The 16055-nt window shown below is 52.0% G+C and overlaps 1 protein-coding gene across 4 annotated transcripts in view; it reads left to right on the plus strand.

Moving 5' to 3' along the window:
- Positions 1-16055, plus strand: part of AFDN (afadin, adherens junction formation factor) — a 121386-nt gene that overhangs the window by 85024 nt on the left and 20307 nt on the right. For all 4 annotated transcript variants that reach the window (XM_043457438.1, XM_043457435.1, XM_043457436.1 and 1 more), the window contains 4 exons: positions 1065-1208; positions 2557-2755; positions 4088-4191; positions 6665-6751. In XM_043457438.1, coding sequence (XP_043313373.1) covers positions 1065-1208; positions 2557-2755; positions 4088-4191; positions 6665-6751 — 534 coding nt within the window. The remainder of the gene's footprint in view (positions 1-1064; positions 1209-2556; positions 2756-4087; positions 4192-6664; positions 6752-16055) is intronic.

Raw genomic sequence — 16055 nt, forward strand, 5'->3', positions numbered from 1 at the left:
GTGTATATATAACTGAATCATGTTGCTGCCCACCTGAAATTTAACACCCCGCTGTCGGTCGGCGGCACTCCAGTGTGATACGGAAAGTTAAGACCACAAGCAAGGTAACCCCAAAGCAAAAACCTATAGTAGAAACACAGACAAAAGAGAGAGGACTGTGAACACCCCCTCAGAAACTCATCGCATCGGCAGGAGGAGGGCAGGAGCAGCAGAAGGGACACGGGACACACAGGAGCCTAGTCCTCGTGGGTCGCCCGCTCTGGGGGTTGCCTGGTGCTGGGAGACTAGGCCCTGGCGCTGTGCAGTTAAGGAAAGGAGTATCTGTAAAACCTGTTTGGTAATTTTTAGTGTGTAATTTTGTATTTTTTTTCTCAATCTCTTAAAGAGATACAGTGTAGAGATTTCTGCCCTTTTACTTTGTTTGAATCTGCTAGTTATTAGAAAGGTCATTACAATGTTATTACATTACAATGTTTTATTCAGACCTTAGTAATGGTAATCTGAATGGTTATATAAGTGTTTAAAGTTTCTAAGGCTTTTTAAATGGTTTCTGCACATAAATTATTGAGTCTTATTATACATACAATTTTAATAAAAGAAGATCCCTTGAAGAAGGAAATGGCAGCCCACTCCAGTACTCTTGCCTGGGGAAGTCCATGGACAGAGGAGCCTGGGGGGCTACAGTCCATCAGGTCACAAAGTCAGACACGACTGAATCTGTGGAGTACACACACAAGACGTCATCCAACACCTTGAAATAGGCGGTGCATTGAGTTGAACTTGACGCACATAGGTAATGTGAATGGAAGTGTGTTTTCTTAAAAACACCTGGCATTTTAAAGTCAAATTGGCAAGTTACTTCAGTTCAGTGCAGTCGCTCAGTCGTGTCCGACTCCTTGCGACCCCATGAATTGCAGCACGCCAGGCCTCCCTGTCCATCACCAACTCCCGGAGTTTACCCAAACCCGTGTCCATCGTGTCGGTGATGCCATCCAAATATTACATAAAGAGGAATACTTATGAAATACTTTTAAATCATGGTAGTTTCTGTCGCTTGTTCACAGGCAACCACTTTGCTTACAATGGATAAGTACGCACCTGATGACATTCCAAATATAAATAGCACCTGCTTCAAGTTGAATTCCCTGCAGCTCCAAGCCTTACTGCAGAATTACCACTGTGCCCCCGACGAGCCCTTTGTCCCTGCGGTAAGTGGGGCGCCAGTCACCACGCACCATGTCTGTGTGGGGAAAAGGAAGAGAGAGCGAGAAAGTTGACTTGATCATCTTACAAGGTCACTTTTGCGGTTGACATCTGTAGGAGTTAAGGTTCCGTGCAAGAAGTAGAAACCACATAAGCATTTTAAGTAGACGGGGATTTAATTCAGGGAATGAGGTTCTTGGAAAGCCAGGGCGGGGAGTGAGGAAGGTGCCGTCACCCTGAGTTCGGGGCTCAGCGCTGAGACCTGAGACCCCAGGGCCCCTCACGTTGGCTGCCAGCAGCAGGGCAAGGCCTCCCCCGGGGGCTGCCTCCCAGAGCTGCGTCGAGGCGCCTGCCTGGGGAAGTCAGCTCCTCACGCAGAGCAGAGTGTGCTGTCCAGAGATCTCTCCAGAGGGCAGAGAGCACAGAGAACAGTGCGCGATGCAGCCGGCTCTTTATGAAACACTGCCTAAGAACAGCCCCGCGTTAACAGCAGCTGGATGCAGGCGTCCTGAGAGTTCAGTGTGCAGGGGACCCGATCCCACGGATGCCGACAGAAGGCAGGGGCTGAATCCACAAGACCGGAACCTACTAACAGTCCCCAGATAGACTGGGGCACAGTCCCGAAAGGGGGCCTGACGTGGCTGCACATTGGGAGGGGGCTGTAACCGCACGGAGGGTTAAGCCCCGCGGGAGGGTAGAGCCGCTGTCTACACTGTGGGCTCAGAGACACGGGGGGACCCTGGGAGAAGCCTGGTGGCCGTGACTTTGGGGACACAGGACAGGGCAGGGAGGGCAGCTTCTCTGGGGTGTGGTTCTGTCCCCTCCCTGGGGTGAGGAGGGGGTGTTCACTCTGTGAACTGTTCTGTGTGTACATTATCTAGTAAGTGAAAGTTCGTAAACAGAAATCACGTGTAAACCCATCATAAGGCAACAATCTCTACATAACCTGGGACTACATATTTTTTTAATATTTGACATTGTGTGAACTTTTTCCTCTCATTAAGTACAAAAATAAGGTTATTAGCAACTCGATGTTTAAAAAACTGTGCAAGGAAAAAATTATTTTTAAAAAGGAAAAAAACTTATTTTCTTGTAATCAAAATAGTTTCTATTTAGAACTATAGGTGTTCACTTACAAATTAGTATCTTTAGCGCAAACAGTAAGAGTGTGTGCCGTGCCAGAGCTCGGTCGCTCCCCAGGCCGGTCTGAGCTGAGGGTGAGCTGGCTTTCCCTCTGTGAGTCGCCCCGCGTGTGTGTGGCCACACCGCGCATGACCAAGCGCGTCTGGTCATCACTGGTCAGCCGCACCGCCCGCCGCGCGTCTCCCAAGCCCGCGTCTGTTTTCTGAGCAGGACCTGATCGAGAACGTGGTGGCCGTGGCCGAGAACACGGCAGACGAGCTGGCGCGCAGCGACGGCCGGGAGGTGCGGCTGGAGGAGGACCCCGACCTGCAGCTGCCCTTCCTCCTGCCCGAGGACGGCTACTCCTGCGACGTCGTCAGGAACGTCCCCAGCGGCCTGCAGGAGTTCCTGGACCCTCTCTGCCAGAGAGGTGGGCTGCCTTCCCAGCCCGGAGTCTGCCCTCCCTGCGTGCCAGCGGCCTGGTGTTGGTTGTGTGTTGATGTGTGTCAGGCCAGCCCCCCTGTGCACACCCAGCACGCTTCTGGGAAGGTCGGGGCCCAGGGCTGGGAGGGACGCGGTCGGTGGTGATGTGGGGTCAGAGCAGGTGTGGCGCAGCTGCCCGGGGCCCCTCTGCTCACTTGGCGTCACGATTGGGTCAGAGCAGACGTGCGGGGCCACCGGGGTGCCCCTGCTCACCTGGCGGCGTGGTTCCCGCTCGCCGGCCCTGGCACTGTCCTCCCTCCGGCTCCGCGTGCACCTGGGGCTCCGTCCGCCCCGTGTGTGGGTGCCACCTGAGCAGAGCGGTCAGCGGCAGGGCCAGATGAGCCCTGAGGCCCCGCCACCCCGACCGTCCACCCGGGCAGTGGGCGGCCACACCACCCCTGCTCTGGGCTGTATGTCTCTGACCCAGTCGTGACTCCAAGTGAGCACAGAGGTGCCAGGGCCGGGGGTGTCTGGAGTACAGTGTGCTCTTCCTAACTGTCAGCTGGCGCTAATGAGGCCGCTTGAGAGGAAAGAACTGTGTCCGTGTTTGTGTGTGATACAACTTTGTCACAAAATTTCTGGAAGATCCTGTAAGATCTTACAGATGAGGGATGACGCAGGCTTAGTCTTAAAAAGATGTCGGTAGTCCCTGATGAAAATATTGAAGATGTTCTTTAAAACGTCGTCACGTTTTTGGAAAAACAGTAAATGTGGCCTCCAAGGAAATGAGGACAGAGAGGAGTGAGGAGGCCCTCCTTCCCCGGGACCACTGTTCCACTAGAGTAAGTCACCGATCTTGGGGGCGAGCCTGCCGGCAGGCTTCTACCACAGTTGTTGTCTGGTCCCTCTGTCCTTCCCTCCTGTCTGTCAGGGGTTCTCAGTCTGACTGAGGAGCTCCTAGTCGAGCGGAGGAGACAGATCTGCAAGGAAACATTTCAGTGCGATTCTGTAATTTCTCATAGACGTGAGAAGAACGCTGAAATAAAGTAGAGGTGGAAACCAGTTTTGCTTTTCTGGTTGGTGTTGAAATTACATTGGACCAAAGCAAATAGATTTTAATCACAAATAAGGCTGATACAAATACTTGTGTACAGGTTCTGTGTTCAGATAGACACGTGATGGTGAATGTCTGCTAATTCACTTCTCAGAGAGACGGGGGGTGTGGACTGAAAAGGGGGACGCTCCGCGCCTCAGTGCCGCGCTCCGCCCCTGCTGGATGGAGCTCAGGGCTCTGACGCCGCGGCCGTTCGTCCTCACTCCTGCCTGTTTTCCTCTCCAGGGTTTTGCAGGTTAATTCCTCACCCACGCTCCCCAGGCACCTGGACGATATATTTTGAAGGTGCAGATTACGAGAGTCACCTTCTGCGGGAGAACACAGAACTGGCAAGTATCGTGAGGTGGCAGACGGACCAGTAGAGGAAACTTGATTCCTTTCGATTTGAAAATACTTCAGGCTACGTCTATACAGTTTCATCTATAAACAGATGTTGCTTTTAGGAATATGCCTGTTTGGGGACTTACCTGGTCACCCAGTAGCTGAGACTCTGAGCCCCCAATGCAGACCACAGGTTCAGTCTGGTCAGGGAGTTCAGATCCCAGAGGCCACACAGAGAGGCCAGATAGGAACACTGATGCCTGTTGATAAGACAGTTAAACCTCACACGTGTTTTTTAGATACATTACTATGGTAATCTTAACGGGTTTTATTAGAATAATTTTTCTGTGATAAAAGTATTTTCTATTTTCTAGTCAGTCCTACCTTAGTGAAAGTGTTAGTCACTCAGTTGTGTCCAACTCTCTGCGACCCCATGGACTCCAGCCCGCCAGGCTCCTGTCCGTGGAACTCTCCAGGCAGGAATCCTGGGGTGGGTAGCCATTCCTTTCTCCAGGAAGTCTTCCCAACCCAGGGACTGAGCCCATGTCCCCTGCTTTGCAGGCTGATTCTTTACCGTCTGAGCCACCAAGGATGCCCCTACGCTGCCTTAACTATGTACCAAATCATTTATTGATATTTTGTATCTTAGTGAAAGACTGGCCAGTCCCATTAGTGTTTGCTGGCTTATAGATTTTAGGGGAAACCCTGCCTTGCTTCTTGCAGAGTTTTAAACCAGAAAGGGACCTTCACCATGTCTTAGAAAGGGATGCCAGACCAGAGTTGTCTTTTCCTACGTACGCTGCACGTCAGTCCAGAGAACACAGACGAGTCAAGTCTTTCCTTTTAGTATTTCATTCTTCTGTTTCGTTCACCTTAAGTAACTGACTCCTAAGCCACGCAAGGCTTCGGAGGAGCCCAGTAGGTGTGGCCGCCCGTCTGGCAGGTAACGGTGGACAGGGGCCAGTGTGTTCCGTGGCTGGGCGTGGCCATTCGGCCCCCTGGGCCAAAGTTGGGGGCTCTTGGCTGTGAAGAACGACCACAAGTCTTCTGGAGCTCTAGAAGCTTCCTGTGGTGACCTCCTGAATTATCCATTGGTCACTCAGAACCACACACCTGGTTCTCACCTAATTTCTAAGAAGACACATCATGTGAGGAGGCAGTGCTTACACATAAGGCAACGGTGGATGTGTGTTTTGTTTATTAAATCCAAAGTTGTTTTTGCTCAGTAGAAAAACTGAGCGGTTTTGTTTTGCATTTGAGCGTCTCCAAAGCTTGCCTTCGCTGGTGATTGCTGTTACACCAGGGAGACCGCGTTTGACTGTCGGCAGAGTGACTGCCACGCGTGCCGGTATCAGCTGCTGTTGCGCTAATAGCAGCAGTTTCTAGCTTCCAGATTTTATAGAAGAACAAGCTCTTTAGAGGGAATCGCTGATTTTTTTCCATCTTTCTGGTTTATTTGTGGATCTCAGGCAGTTTTAGGTCCTGATCCTTTGTGGAAGCTTTGTCACCTTATCTTATTTATTTCCCTTAAAATGGTCTCATACAGACTTTGGTTCCAAATAAACAAGCTGTGTGTATAATCACTACTTTTTGGCAGTGTGCCCTCATACTTACATATATAATTAACTGAATTCCTGGTATGTGGGCCGGGTGATGTTCTTCTTTAACTTTGTTAACTTGTTCACGTGAGGCAGGATGTACGTAGACCGTATGGCTTCCGTGGATGGCTTCCCTTTCTCATTGTCTGTGGATCTGTTGGGAACTGGCCTTAATGGGCACGCACTTTGTCCCTTCCGGTTGATCCCCCACCACAGGCTTCACAGAGGCACGCTGAGCTTTGGGCCCACTGCCTGAAGGCTGAGGCAGTGTATTTTTGCAGTTGAATTTTCACAAGATAGGTTTGTGGTGGCTCAGATGGTAAAGAGTCTGCCTGCAGTGCAGGAAACCTGGGTTCGATCCCAGGTTTGGGAAGATCCCCAGAGAAAGAAATGGCGATCCACTCCAGTATTCTTTCTTGCCTGGAAAATCCATGGATGAAGGAGCCTGGCAGGCTACAGTCCATGGGGTCGCAAAAAATCAGACATGACGGAGCGACTTCACTTTTCACAAGATACAGAGATGTGAGAGCATCTTTGTTATGTTATAGCTGTCTTCCCCCTGGATAGTATAGAATAAGTTTAAATTTCTTCTTCAAAAAATGTCCAGTGATTTTGTGTTAAAAGATAATAAAGTAAAATTGTAGTGTCTTTAAGACCAAGTTTTTCTTACATGGTGGTGCTTCCAGGGTTGTGTTGTGTTGTAAATTAACATCTTTAAACAACTTGTAAATATTTAGCATTGTGATGACTCTCTTGACGGCTCTGGGGTCAAGAAAGAATGCTGGTATTTACTTTACCAGGTTGCCCCATCAAGGGCTGGTTTTTACTGCTTCTGTTTCCTCTTTGGTTTCAGCCCTCAGTAAACTTCTCTTTTCATCCCTAGGCGCAGCCTCTGCGTAAAGAACCTGAAATCATCACTGTGACCCTCAAAAAGCAGAACGGAATGGGCCTTAGCATTGTCGCCGCAAAGGTAGGACGGGGCGGGGGCGCGGCTGCCATCCTCTGTCCTTTAAGCCTGAGTCGGCGGCCTTTCCGGTTCCGCCTCTGAGGGCCGGGCATGGGAATGAAGTGCTGTGCGTGTGGCGCTCTCGGGGTACCTGCTCCAGAGCCCGTGTGTGGAGGGGCGCAGGGGGCCTCTGGCCGCCTGTTCAGATGCGTGGCGTGCTGGGAGCTGCAGCGAGGGAGCGGTGCCCCAGTCGTGTCTGGGGGAGCAGAGGGGGAGAGGGGGCTTCGTCCCTTTTAAAGACACGCGGTTCGCAGGTGGAGCTCACCCGCAGAAGGACAAGGGTTTGAAACAGCAAGGGGACGGGCGGGAGCCGTGATCTCAGGGCAGGGGTGTGTGGGAGGACTTCCTTGCCAGCACTGGAGCCAGGGGCCGGGGCGTGGCAGCGGGCGTGCTCCAGGGCAGCCCGCCAGCCGGGACTCGAGCTGACCCCTTCTGGTGCAGGTCCTGAGTGTTGTGCTCGGGACAGGTGGGGCGGGTGGGGCGGGCGGGAGCAGGCAGCTGCAGGCCTGGGGATGCTTTCCTGTTTGCTTGTGTTGGATACGAGCATGTGGAACCCAGAGGGCAGGAGGCAGAGATACAGACTTGTTCGGGCTCACAGGTGCTGAAAAGGAGGCACCTCAGAGACTGTGCCCTGGTAACTAGGCAGCGTGCAGCTCTCAGGCGTGAAGGCGTCCATTCGCGTCTGTTCACCAGTGGGCTGGACTGCTGCAACAAACCCGCTTTTCTCCAGCTCAGCTGTGGTTTCTCCGGGACTTGCAGGGAGAGCAGGCCATGCTGGACACACGTTGCGGAGCTGCGCCCTGCTGGTGCACGGTGTAGGTCTGTGCCGATGGCGTGGGTGGGCTCTGCCCGGGGTGCAGGGGCTCAGGCCTACCCTGCCCCCCTCTTGGCAGCCGTGCAGCCCTGGGCGTGGCCGCAGCTCGAGCCCCGGAAGAGGGCTGGGGGCCTTGGAGCTGGTCCCTGCGGCCGCCCGCGGTCCCCCGTCAGCCTGGGAGCCCTGTCTGGCTGCTGTTTTTTCCTCTGAGCTGTCTGGGCCTTTGTGTCAGCGTTTGGCTCCGTCCTCCGCCTTCCCAGTCAGCCTGTGGCTTCGGGGCTGTGCGCCTGGCGGACTTTGATGTCAGCCCGCCAGCGCCCCTCCCGGCTGCAGCCGCTTTATGGAATCCAGATGCCGAGGCTTGTCCGCGCCGTCCACGGTGGGGGCTGGGGGGTCAGGGTGCTGCCTCTCACTCAGCTGAGGGCCGGCATGGCGCTTCCTGTTTAGTTTGGATTTTTAAAATAGAAACTGTTTCCTCCTTTTTATTTTTCTAACTCTTTTTAAAGTTTAATAAAGTACAAAGTAAGCGAGAATCTGAGCTGCCTGGTTACGTAAGAGCCCGAGGTTGCCCAGGCGCTGCTTGGAGTTGCTCAATGCCCGCGGTGGTCACTCTTGAGAGACTAGCTGTGTGTCGGCTGTCGCCAGTGCAGGACCAGGCAGTGGTGTTCCGGCTGAGAGGTCCATGTGCCCGAGAGAGATGTGGTTCTCCGTTGTCGGGAGGGCAGAGCCTGCGGTGAGTCTCCTCGGGGCCCCGGCGGCCGCTGTCCGCCCGCGAGCTGCTGCAGCCTGTCGCTGATGCCCCGCTCCGGGAGCTCGTGGTCACACACCGGGGTGCTTGCTGCCCTGCAGCTCCGTGCTGCGGCTTCTCAGGGCTCGGGGAATAAGAGGCTGTTCTGTGCTCTATACAAGAAAAAGACAAATTGTGGTATGGTGGACGCTGCTTGAAATAGTGGTCGCGACTGCTGTAGAATTGCTGAGCACAGACGCAAGAATGTCCACAGTGCAGGACGTTGGCCGTTCAGGTGGTGGTTACTGCAGGCTTTGTCCTCAGCAGGTCTTTTCTGAAAGCGTAAAAGTGACAGTTTGAAAGGTACTTATTAGGAGGTTTTACTGTTTTACTTAGAAGTGAATGGCTAATTGAATCCTGGTTGTGGTCTAACTGTATATAGTATTAAGTTTTTAAATCTTTGGTTAGCTTAAAAAAACTGCTGTGCCTTAGAAAGGAGAGGGTAAAAGCAGTGTTCACCGATGCGTCACCTCCTCACCACTGGACCAGTACGTGTGAGCCACGTCCAGTGTGTGAGGCTCCTGGGGCCTCCACGTGCGTCCTCGCCGGGACCCGGGGGGAGCAACTGCGACAGGAGGGCCCGGGAGGCGCTCAGCTCTTTCCCGGAAGCGCAGGGGGCCGTGTGACGCTCCCGCACGGCTGCTGCTGTGAGTCTGGACAGCTTGTGTCTCTGTTCTCACGGTGACATGTGTGGATAACGGCGCTCTCACCTCTGTCTGCAGTCGTGGCCTGAGTGCACGTTTCTTTGGTTGCCTGACACTGACTCAGTTGCAGTGTGAAACAGTGTCATTGGAACGGGAATGTTAGTTCTCTGAAGCAGAACCTCCTTTCCCCCGGCGGTTCCCGTGGAAAGAGATGCTGTAGGGCGTCTGGGTGCAGGGCCGTGGTGGGGGGCCCGCCTGGGGATGGTCCAGAGAGCCCGGCCCTGCCCGTGCCCTCAGCCCCGCCCGGGGTCAGGGCTCCCCGCGCTGGCCTGCCTGCCCGGGCGTCCACATGCAGAGGCTGCGGGGCACTGGCATCACCTCCCTCTCTGAGACCCTCGGGAGGCTGCGCCTGCACCCTGGAGACCCCTGCTTGCACCCTCTTCTGCGTGCACCCTTCAGGACCCCGCGGTCCCCTGCGGCCCGTCTGGGGCCCTGGCATCAGAGGCTGCGCGTCTGCTCCCTTTATCTCTTGGAGAGTGGGAGGACAGATAACAGGCTGTTCGTCGCTTGTACTGAACATAAACAGGAAACGAGTGCACAGCCCTGGCCTTGCAGGCAGAGGGGCGCTCACCTCACGGGGCGTCCAGGTGGCCAGGGTGGGACGCGTCCTGACCGATTGTCTCAGAACTAAGGTCACTCCTAGCAGAGAGCGCGAGTGCAGCGGTGTTGTTGAACCTCTTGTCTGAACTTCAGTTGTTCATGAATCAGAACTCTTGTCTGACCAGAAGCAGCGGCTCCAGACCCCGAGGAGGAGGCGGCAGAGCATTGTCCTGACGGCCTGATGAGTTTTAAACACGCCCGGCTCTTAGGTCATCCCGGCCCCTGCCTGTTTCCACGCCTGGGAACAATAGGCTGAATTCATGCTCTTTGGCTGGCAGCTCGGTCTTCCTTCTGCTGCTGCCTTTTTTTCCATTTTGGATTGTGTTGTAATGATGTTTTTATGCTGTTAGTCACATCACACTCCCACGCTCAGTCGGAAATTGCAGCTGGAATGTTGGGAGCGTGGGCCCCTCTGACGGAGTCTCTAAGTGGGAGGTGAGCGCACCTGCACTTCAGTCTTTCCCAAGGTGCCTGAGAAGGTAGAGGGGCGGCCTCCTCCAGACTCGGCGGCCATTCCCTCGGACCGCGGGGCAGCTGCCCAAGAGGTGCGCGTGTCTGTCCATGCTGGGAGGCGTGTGTGGCTCTGCCGGTGTCCGGGCGCCTCCGCCAGCCCCGCCGTCCCCGCATACCTGCCCCGGGTAAACTCAGGTGAGGTACTGCCCTCCCCTCTCCTCCCCCTCGCGGACGCCTTCTCCTCGAGCCTCCTTCTCTACCCTCCGAAGGGAAAGGAAAGCTGCTCCAAGATGCGTTTAGGATGGAATCCTGGGCTCGCACAGGCGTGCCCTCAGGGGTCCACCGTGGCTGCCTGCACAGGGCCGCGGGCTGGCCCCCGGCCTCCTCCTGTGCCCCGGCCGGTGCGAGCGAGAGCCCCGAAACCACGGTACTCGGCGTGGAGGCTGGACAGAGGCTGCGGGACTGTGCTGCCTTCTCACCCTCAGTAGCGCCTCTGGGAGGGGAGACTTCATTTTGGTTTTTAGAAATGTACTTTTACTATTTAAATGGAATTAAATTACAAAATGGTATCCAGTGGAATTTGCCGTGCCTGATACATGTGGAATATATCACTGCTTTCCAGAAGGTAGTTTTTAAAAAGGTATTTGATTTGCCACATGGGGAGTGGGTAATTCTGAATAGTGTTTCTTTTCATTTTGATTTCATAAATAACAAATAGACCAAACAGATAAGAATACAAATAGACCAAAAATGCAGTAATGTTTTTTCAAATGCCAGTTTAGATATCTTTAGGCAAGTAGTTACTGAATTTTTTTACACTGTGCATTTAGTTATTATACTGTGGTTACTCTTCTCACGGTTGGCAATCAAGGTGTATAATGTTAGCATATATGTTGCATTATGGGAAGAGTTTGTTTTTACACAATTTTCTGCATAATTACAGACTTATTGTTAGTAGCTGTGGTTACTGATGACATAGGTTTACTATGAAAAGCTTAGTTTTGGGGCAACATCGTCCAATAACTCAGGCTATGTAGGTAAATCAAAATTTCCCATTAACTGCATTAAAAAAATTAGGGAAACTGAAATCAATAGTGTGTCTCCTTCGATGCAGTTGTGATTTCAGTGTCGTCACTGTGTGTTGCTGGTGAGACACTGTAGACTCTTCCTACTCAGTCTTTGGAGCTGGACGGACTTTGCTCTGGACCGCGAGTTTCGGTTGGGACGCGCCCCCCGCCCCAGGCCCTGCGCCCTGGGCCTCTGGCTGCCAACGCCGGCCCTTACACAGCTTCACCGGCGTCTGGAGGCTCTCTGCGTCCACTGTTGGCTGTTGGTCGGTGCTTAGGTAGTTCATCCTTACGTTCTTTTAATGACAGGTGGGATGCCTTGATACATAGCAGCAAGAAGGTGTAATTTCTGGACCTTATTTTTATTTGTTAATTTAAAAAGTAGAGTTACCAGAAGGTGAATTGTAATTGTGTGTATTTGTAATTAAAGAGGAACTTAATGGGATTTGTTCAATACTTTTTTTTTTAAGTTCAGTCTTACTGGGCTAGTGTGTACATTATTATATAGAAATAGGACACGAGTGGTTTAATATTTCTGAAACTAATTTTGTTTTGTTGAATTTTTTTATCAGTCTGTAATGTTTTTATTCAGATGAAATGGGACTGGTGGCAGGAGAATGCCGTAGTGTTAAGGAAGGACTGTATCTTGGTTCCTTCCAAGAGCTGACTTGCTCCCAGTTCAGACGGCAGTGGGCAGGGGCCAGGCAGAGCTCACCAACTCTCTGTCCCCCGAGTCCCAGGGTCGGTGCAGCCAAGCCTGCCCTGGCCAGACTGAGGCACTGGATCACCTTAGCCAGGCACTGGATCAAAGGTTGTGGTCTTTGGGGCTGAAAGGATTTAATATAGGTACTGTTGATTTAATATATGTATTTGGGTTGGCTAAAAAGTTCATAGCAACTTACAGAAAAACCTATGATTTATCTGTACACTAGTTGCATTTATGAATTTTTATGGTCAGTTTATAGCCGTGAGCTACGCGTGAAATATATGTAAGACTCAAATCGGCAGCTACCCAGCCAGAGAGGAGGCCGCCCCCTGGGGACAGTCGCTGCAGAATCGAGCAGGTGTGCGGGCATGGCCATACACTGACAGGCGTGTAGGCAGAGCCCTGAGTCACGGAGCGCGCACCAGGGAAACGGTACGGTTGAGGCCACGTTTGGAGCGCGCAAATGTCAACCAGAGTTTGGACACCTCTTAGAATATTACCCTACCCCCAGGAATCTTTTTAAGCAATTGTATTTCATGGTGCTTTCTCAGTGACTTTTTATTAAAGTCAATTCTTATGACCAACCTTAAATAGACCTTTTAGATGCTAGTGGTCTTTTGAATTGAGGTCCTTTTTCTCCTCAGATGTAAACATTTTGTCACAATGACATATACTTAGAAATTGAACTTATTTGGAATTAAAAGAAATGACTGTCACTTAGAGTTTAGATACATTCCCATCATGTAAGAAAGCAGTGTTTCTCATCGCTAGGGTGCTGTCCCTCCGAGGACGGCACATGGTGTCACAGTCAGAAACGCTCAGGGTTCTCAGCTCTGCACCAGGAGTTTGTGATGTCATCAGTATTGTCTATCAGCTCACTGATAGTGGGTAATCGACTGCTCCGTAACCTCCTGTGTGTTCACTCAGGTAGCGTCTAGATTGACCACATTGCCGTGGCCTGACTACAGGGGTTTGGGAGCTCCCCTGGAAGGGAGCGGGAGAGGGCCCTCTGTACCGACTTCAGGAGCAAGGGCGGTGCCGTGGGAACACGAGTGAGCCAGGGCGTGCCTGGGCAGGTGCGGTGAGTGGGTGGGCAGGTGAGCCCAGGAGGCGGATGATCAAAGGATCCGGGCTGACCTGTTGCATCAGAAGTTCATTGTGTGTGGCAGGAACGTGGCTGAGGGGCAGAAGGGGCGCATGGCGATGTGGTGGGCCTGCACTTGATGTGGGTGCCCCATGCAGGAGGCTTCTGCTTGCTTACAGGCAGCTGGCCACCTCTCGGGGCAGGGGGCTGTCTTCAGGAAGAATCTCCTAAGGCAGCTTGGATAGAGGAGCCAGCGGGTCAGTCTTAGGAGAGCGTCCATGTCTCGCCAAGACTCTTCTGAAATTTATAGTGTAAACTAATGCTTGTTTACAGATGTGACTTAAGTCAGATTTTTCATAAGGCTGTGAAATATCTATATTACGGGGTCAGTTACTTGCATATTTAAACCGAGATTTATTAAATTTTATATTGCATGTGATATGTGGTAAATTATCTACTTAAAGACATGGTAGAGTTTCAGGCTGTGTGAGCACTGTCCGAGGTTCATGCGGAGTCCGCAGGATGGAAGCTTGTGTGTTCTAGAATGGCGTGCGATGGCTGGTCTGAGTGGAGCGGCTGGGGACAGAAGTAGGTGTGGAGTGTGGCCATGGAAACCGGAAGCTGTGACGCGCAGACACCTCACAGATGGACGTGCAGCCAAAGCAGGCTCGCCAGGTCTCAGTTTATTAGAGGACAGGACCGTATTCCCGCTGTTTGCTTGTATCATTCCATTTTGTGACCTTAGAAAGATTAAAGTTTTTCTTATTACAGTTGGCCTAAATAAATGAAATTTTTCCCTTGTTAATAATAGTCTTATAAAGTATACCAGAAATGGGGGAAGAAGTCTTGATGTGATTGTTTTAAAATATCCATACATATTAAAATATCCATACATATTGAAAGTATATATTTGATATTTTGTTTACAGCAGCGGTACTAAAAATACTATGTTGCTGGTATTACTGCTAGAGATTCTTTGAGTCATAGATGGTGGTAATTGATTATTTCATTAAAAGTACAGTTTTTATTATTTAAATTACCAGGATAGTGTTGTACTCGCCAAGAGTAGTGCTTGTGGAAATGCATTGTGTTCATTTGCACTAAAAACTGGGAATGTGAAGTTTAGAAGTGTTGCTTTTCTCTGTCAGTCAGATGGAGAACAGAAGAAAAGAGTAATTATGTATTAAAAGCCTTTTTTAAAAAAAAAAAGTCTGGTTTAGTTATAAGGACATGATGGTGCAGTGCTTGCAGGAAAAGAGGGATTCTCGGTGCCCTGTCGGAAACTGTCTGACAGGCACAGAGAAAGCCGCTGAGTGTAAGCTGCGTTGGAGGCGGGTGGTGTCTGTCTGCGTGTCTTAGGAGGTGGGGTGATGCAGGCACTCCGTGACTGTGGGATGAGTGAAACTGTGTTTCAGACAACTGGATTAGGTAACAAATCATGTATTCCACAGAAACACAGAACAGCATTGAAGAAGCCGTTTGATCAGGTTGTGTGGGAAGGGGCCCAGCTAACCAGTGGGGCTGCCCTGGAGGTGGTTCCCCTCAGCCCGTCTGACCCTGACCCCAGCCCGGGTTCAGGGAAGACCGTGCTGGTGTCCTTGAAGGCAGGTGGAAGCTGTGTTTGCTGACTCTTGGCTAAGAGATGGGCTGAAATTCAAAAGGTCACCATCACTGAGTGATCCATTCTTTGTGTGCTCAGTCGTGTCCAACTCTTTGTGGCCCCACAGACTGCAGCCCTCCAGGCCCCTCTGTCCACGGGGTTCCCCAGGCAAGGACACTTGGAGTGGGTTGCCATGCCCTCCTCCAGGGGATCTTCCCAACCCAGGGATCAAACTCAGGTCTTCTGCATTGGCAGATAGATTCTTTACTGCTACACCACCTGGGAAACCCATTGAGTGATTATACAAACACATGTCTAAACGTGTGTGTGTGTGTGTGTGTGAGACCTCACATGTACCCCAAAGTGCAAGTTTTCCCAAGTACCCCAGTAACTGCGTGTGTGGCAGAGGGGCCCAGCCCGGAACACAGGGCGGGGACACCGCGTCGTGTGGAAGGACCACTGTATCCTCCGGGGGGCAGTCGTATGTCTGGACCAGACAGGAGACGAGTGACAAGGTCAGGGCAGACGTACAGACAGAGACAGGTCTTGAGGGGAAGAGTCAGGAAAGCCGGGCGGGCCTCTGGGGCTGCGTGGAGTGTTTATGGAGTCCGCCCGCAGGTATGTAGGCACAGGGGCCTGGGGTGGAGCTGCGGACCTGGCTTTCGGGGCGGGGGGTGCTGTCAGCCTCACAGCAGGGCCTCTGCTCAGCAGTCCTCCCTGACCAGGAGCTGCCAGACGGTTCTGGACCATCCTGTTGACCAGAGGCGACAGGGAGGGTTGAGGTGGAGATCATGCAGTTCCAGGGCGTTGTAGAAAAACGTGTCCATTAAGTCGTTTATCAAACCGTCTTTATAACTTTCTGTGATGCCTTATATTGTTGCTTTTGTGACGCCATAGGTTCACAAACCAAGAAATACACTCAGGTGTAGAATATTAGCAGAAACATCCAGTGACATTTCATGCCTGTGCACGCTTCCCCCAGACGGGGGTGCGTAGCTTCAGAACTTCTTAGCATTACAGCACACGACCCTTACATTGCGGCAGTGCGGAGTGTCTTCTCCGTAATTGTCTCTGCTGAAGTCCCGCTCATCGTTTGCAACAGAAAGGTTTTTCTTGTTTTAAATTTTAAACTGTGTGTGCAGAAAGAATAGGACCTCCCAAATGGCTCAGTGGTCAAGAATCCACCTGCTCTGCAGGAGACTGGGGTTCAATCCCTGGATCGGGAAGATCCCTTGGAGGAGAGCATGGCAGCCCACTTCAGTATTCTTGCCTGGGGAGTGAATCCTATGGACAGAGGAGCCTGGCGGGCTACAGTCCACGGGGTCACAAAGAGCTGGACACGACTGAGTGAACAACAGCAACGATGAGAGAATAAGGGTGTGAGGGAGGCGGGCGACTGTTGGAACGCAGAGCCCTCTGGGGAGCTGCTTGTGTGCTAAGGTGATCATTGCAC

Source organism: Cervus canadensis, chromosome 33, assembly GCF_019320065.1.
Source record: "Cervus canadensis isolate Bull #8, Minnesota chromosome 33, ASM1932006v1, whole genome shotgun sequence".
Taxonomy (NCBI): domain Eukaryota; kingdom Metazoa; phylum Chordata; class Mammalia; order Artiodactyla; family Cervidae; genus Cervus; species Cervus canadensis.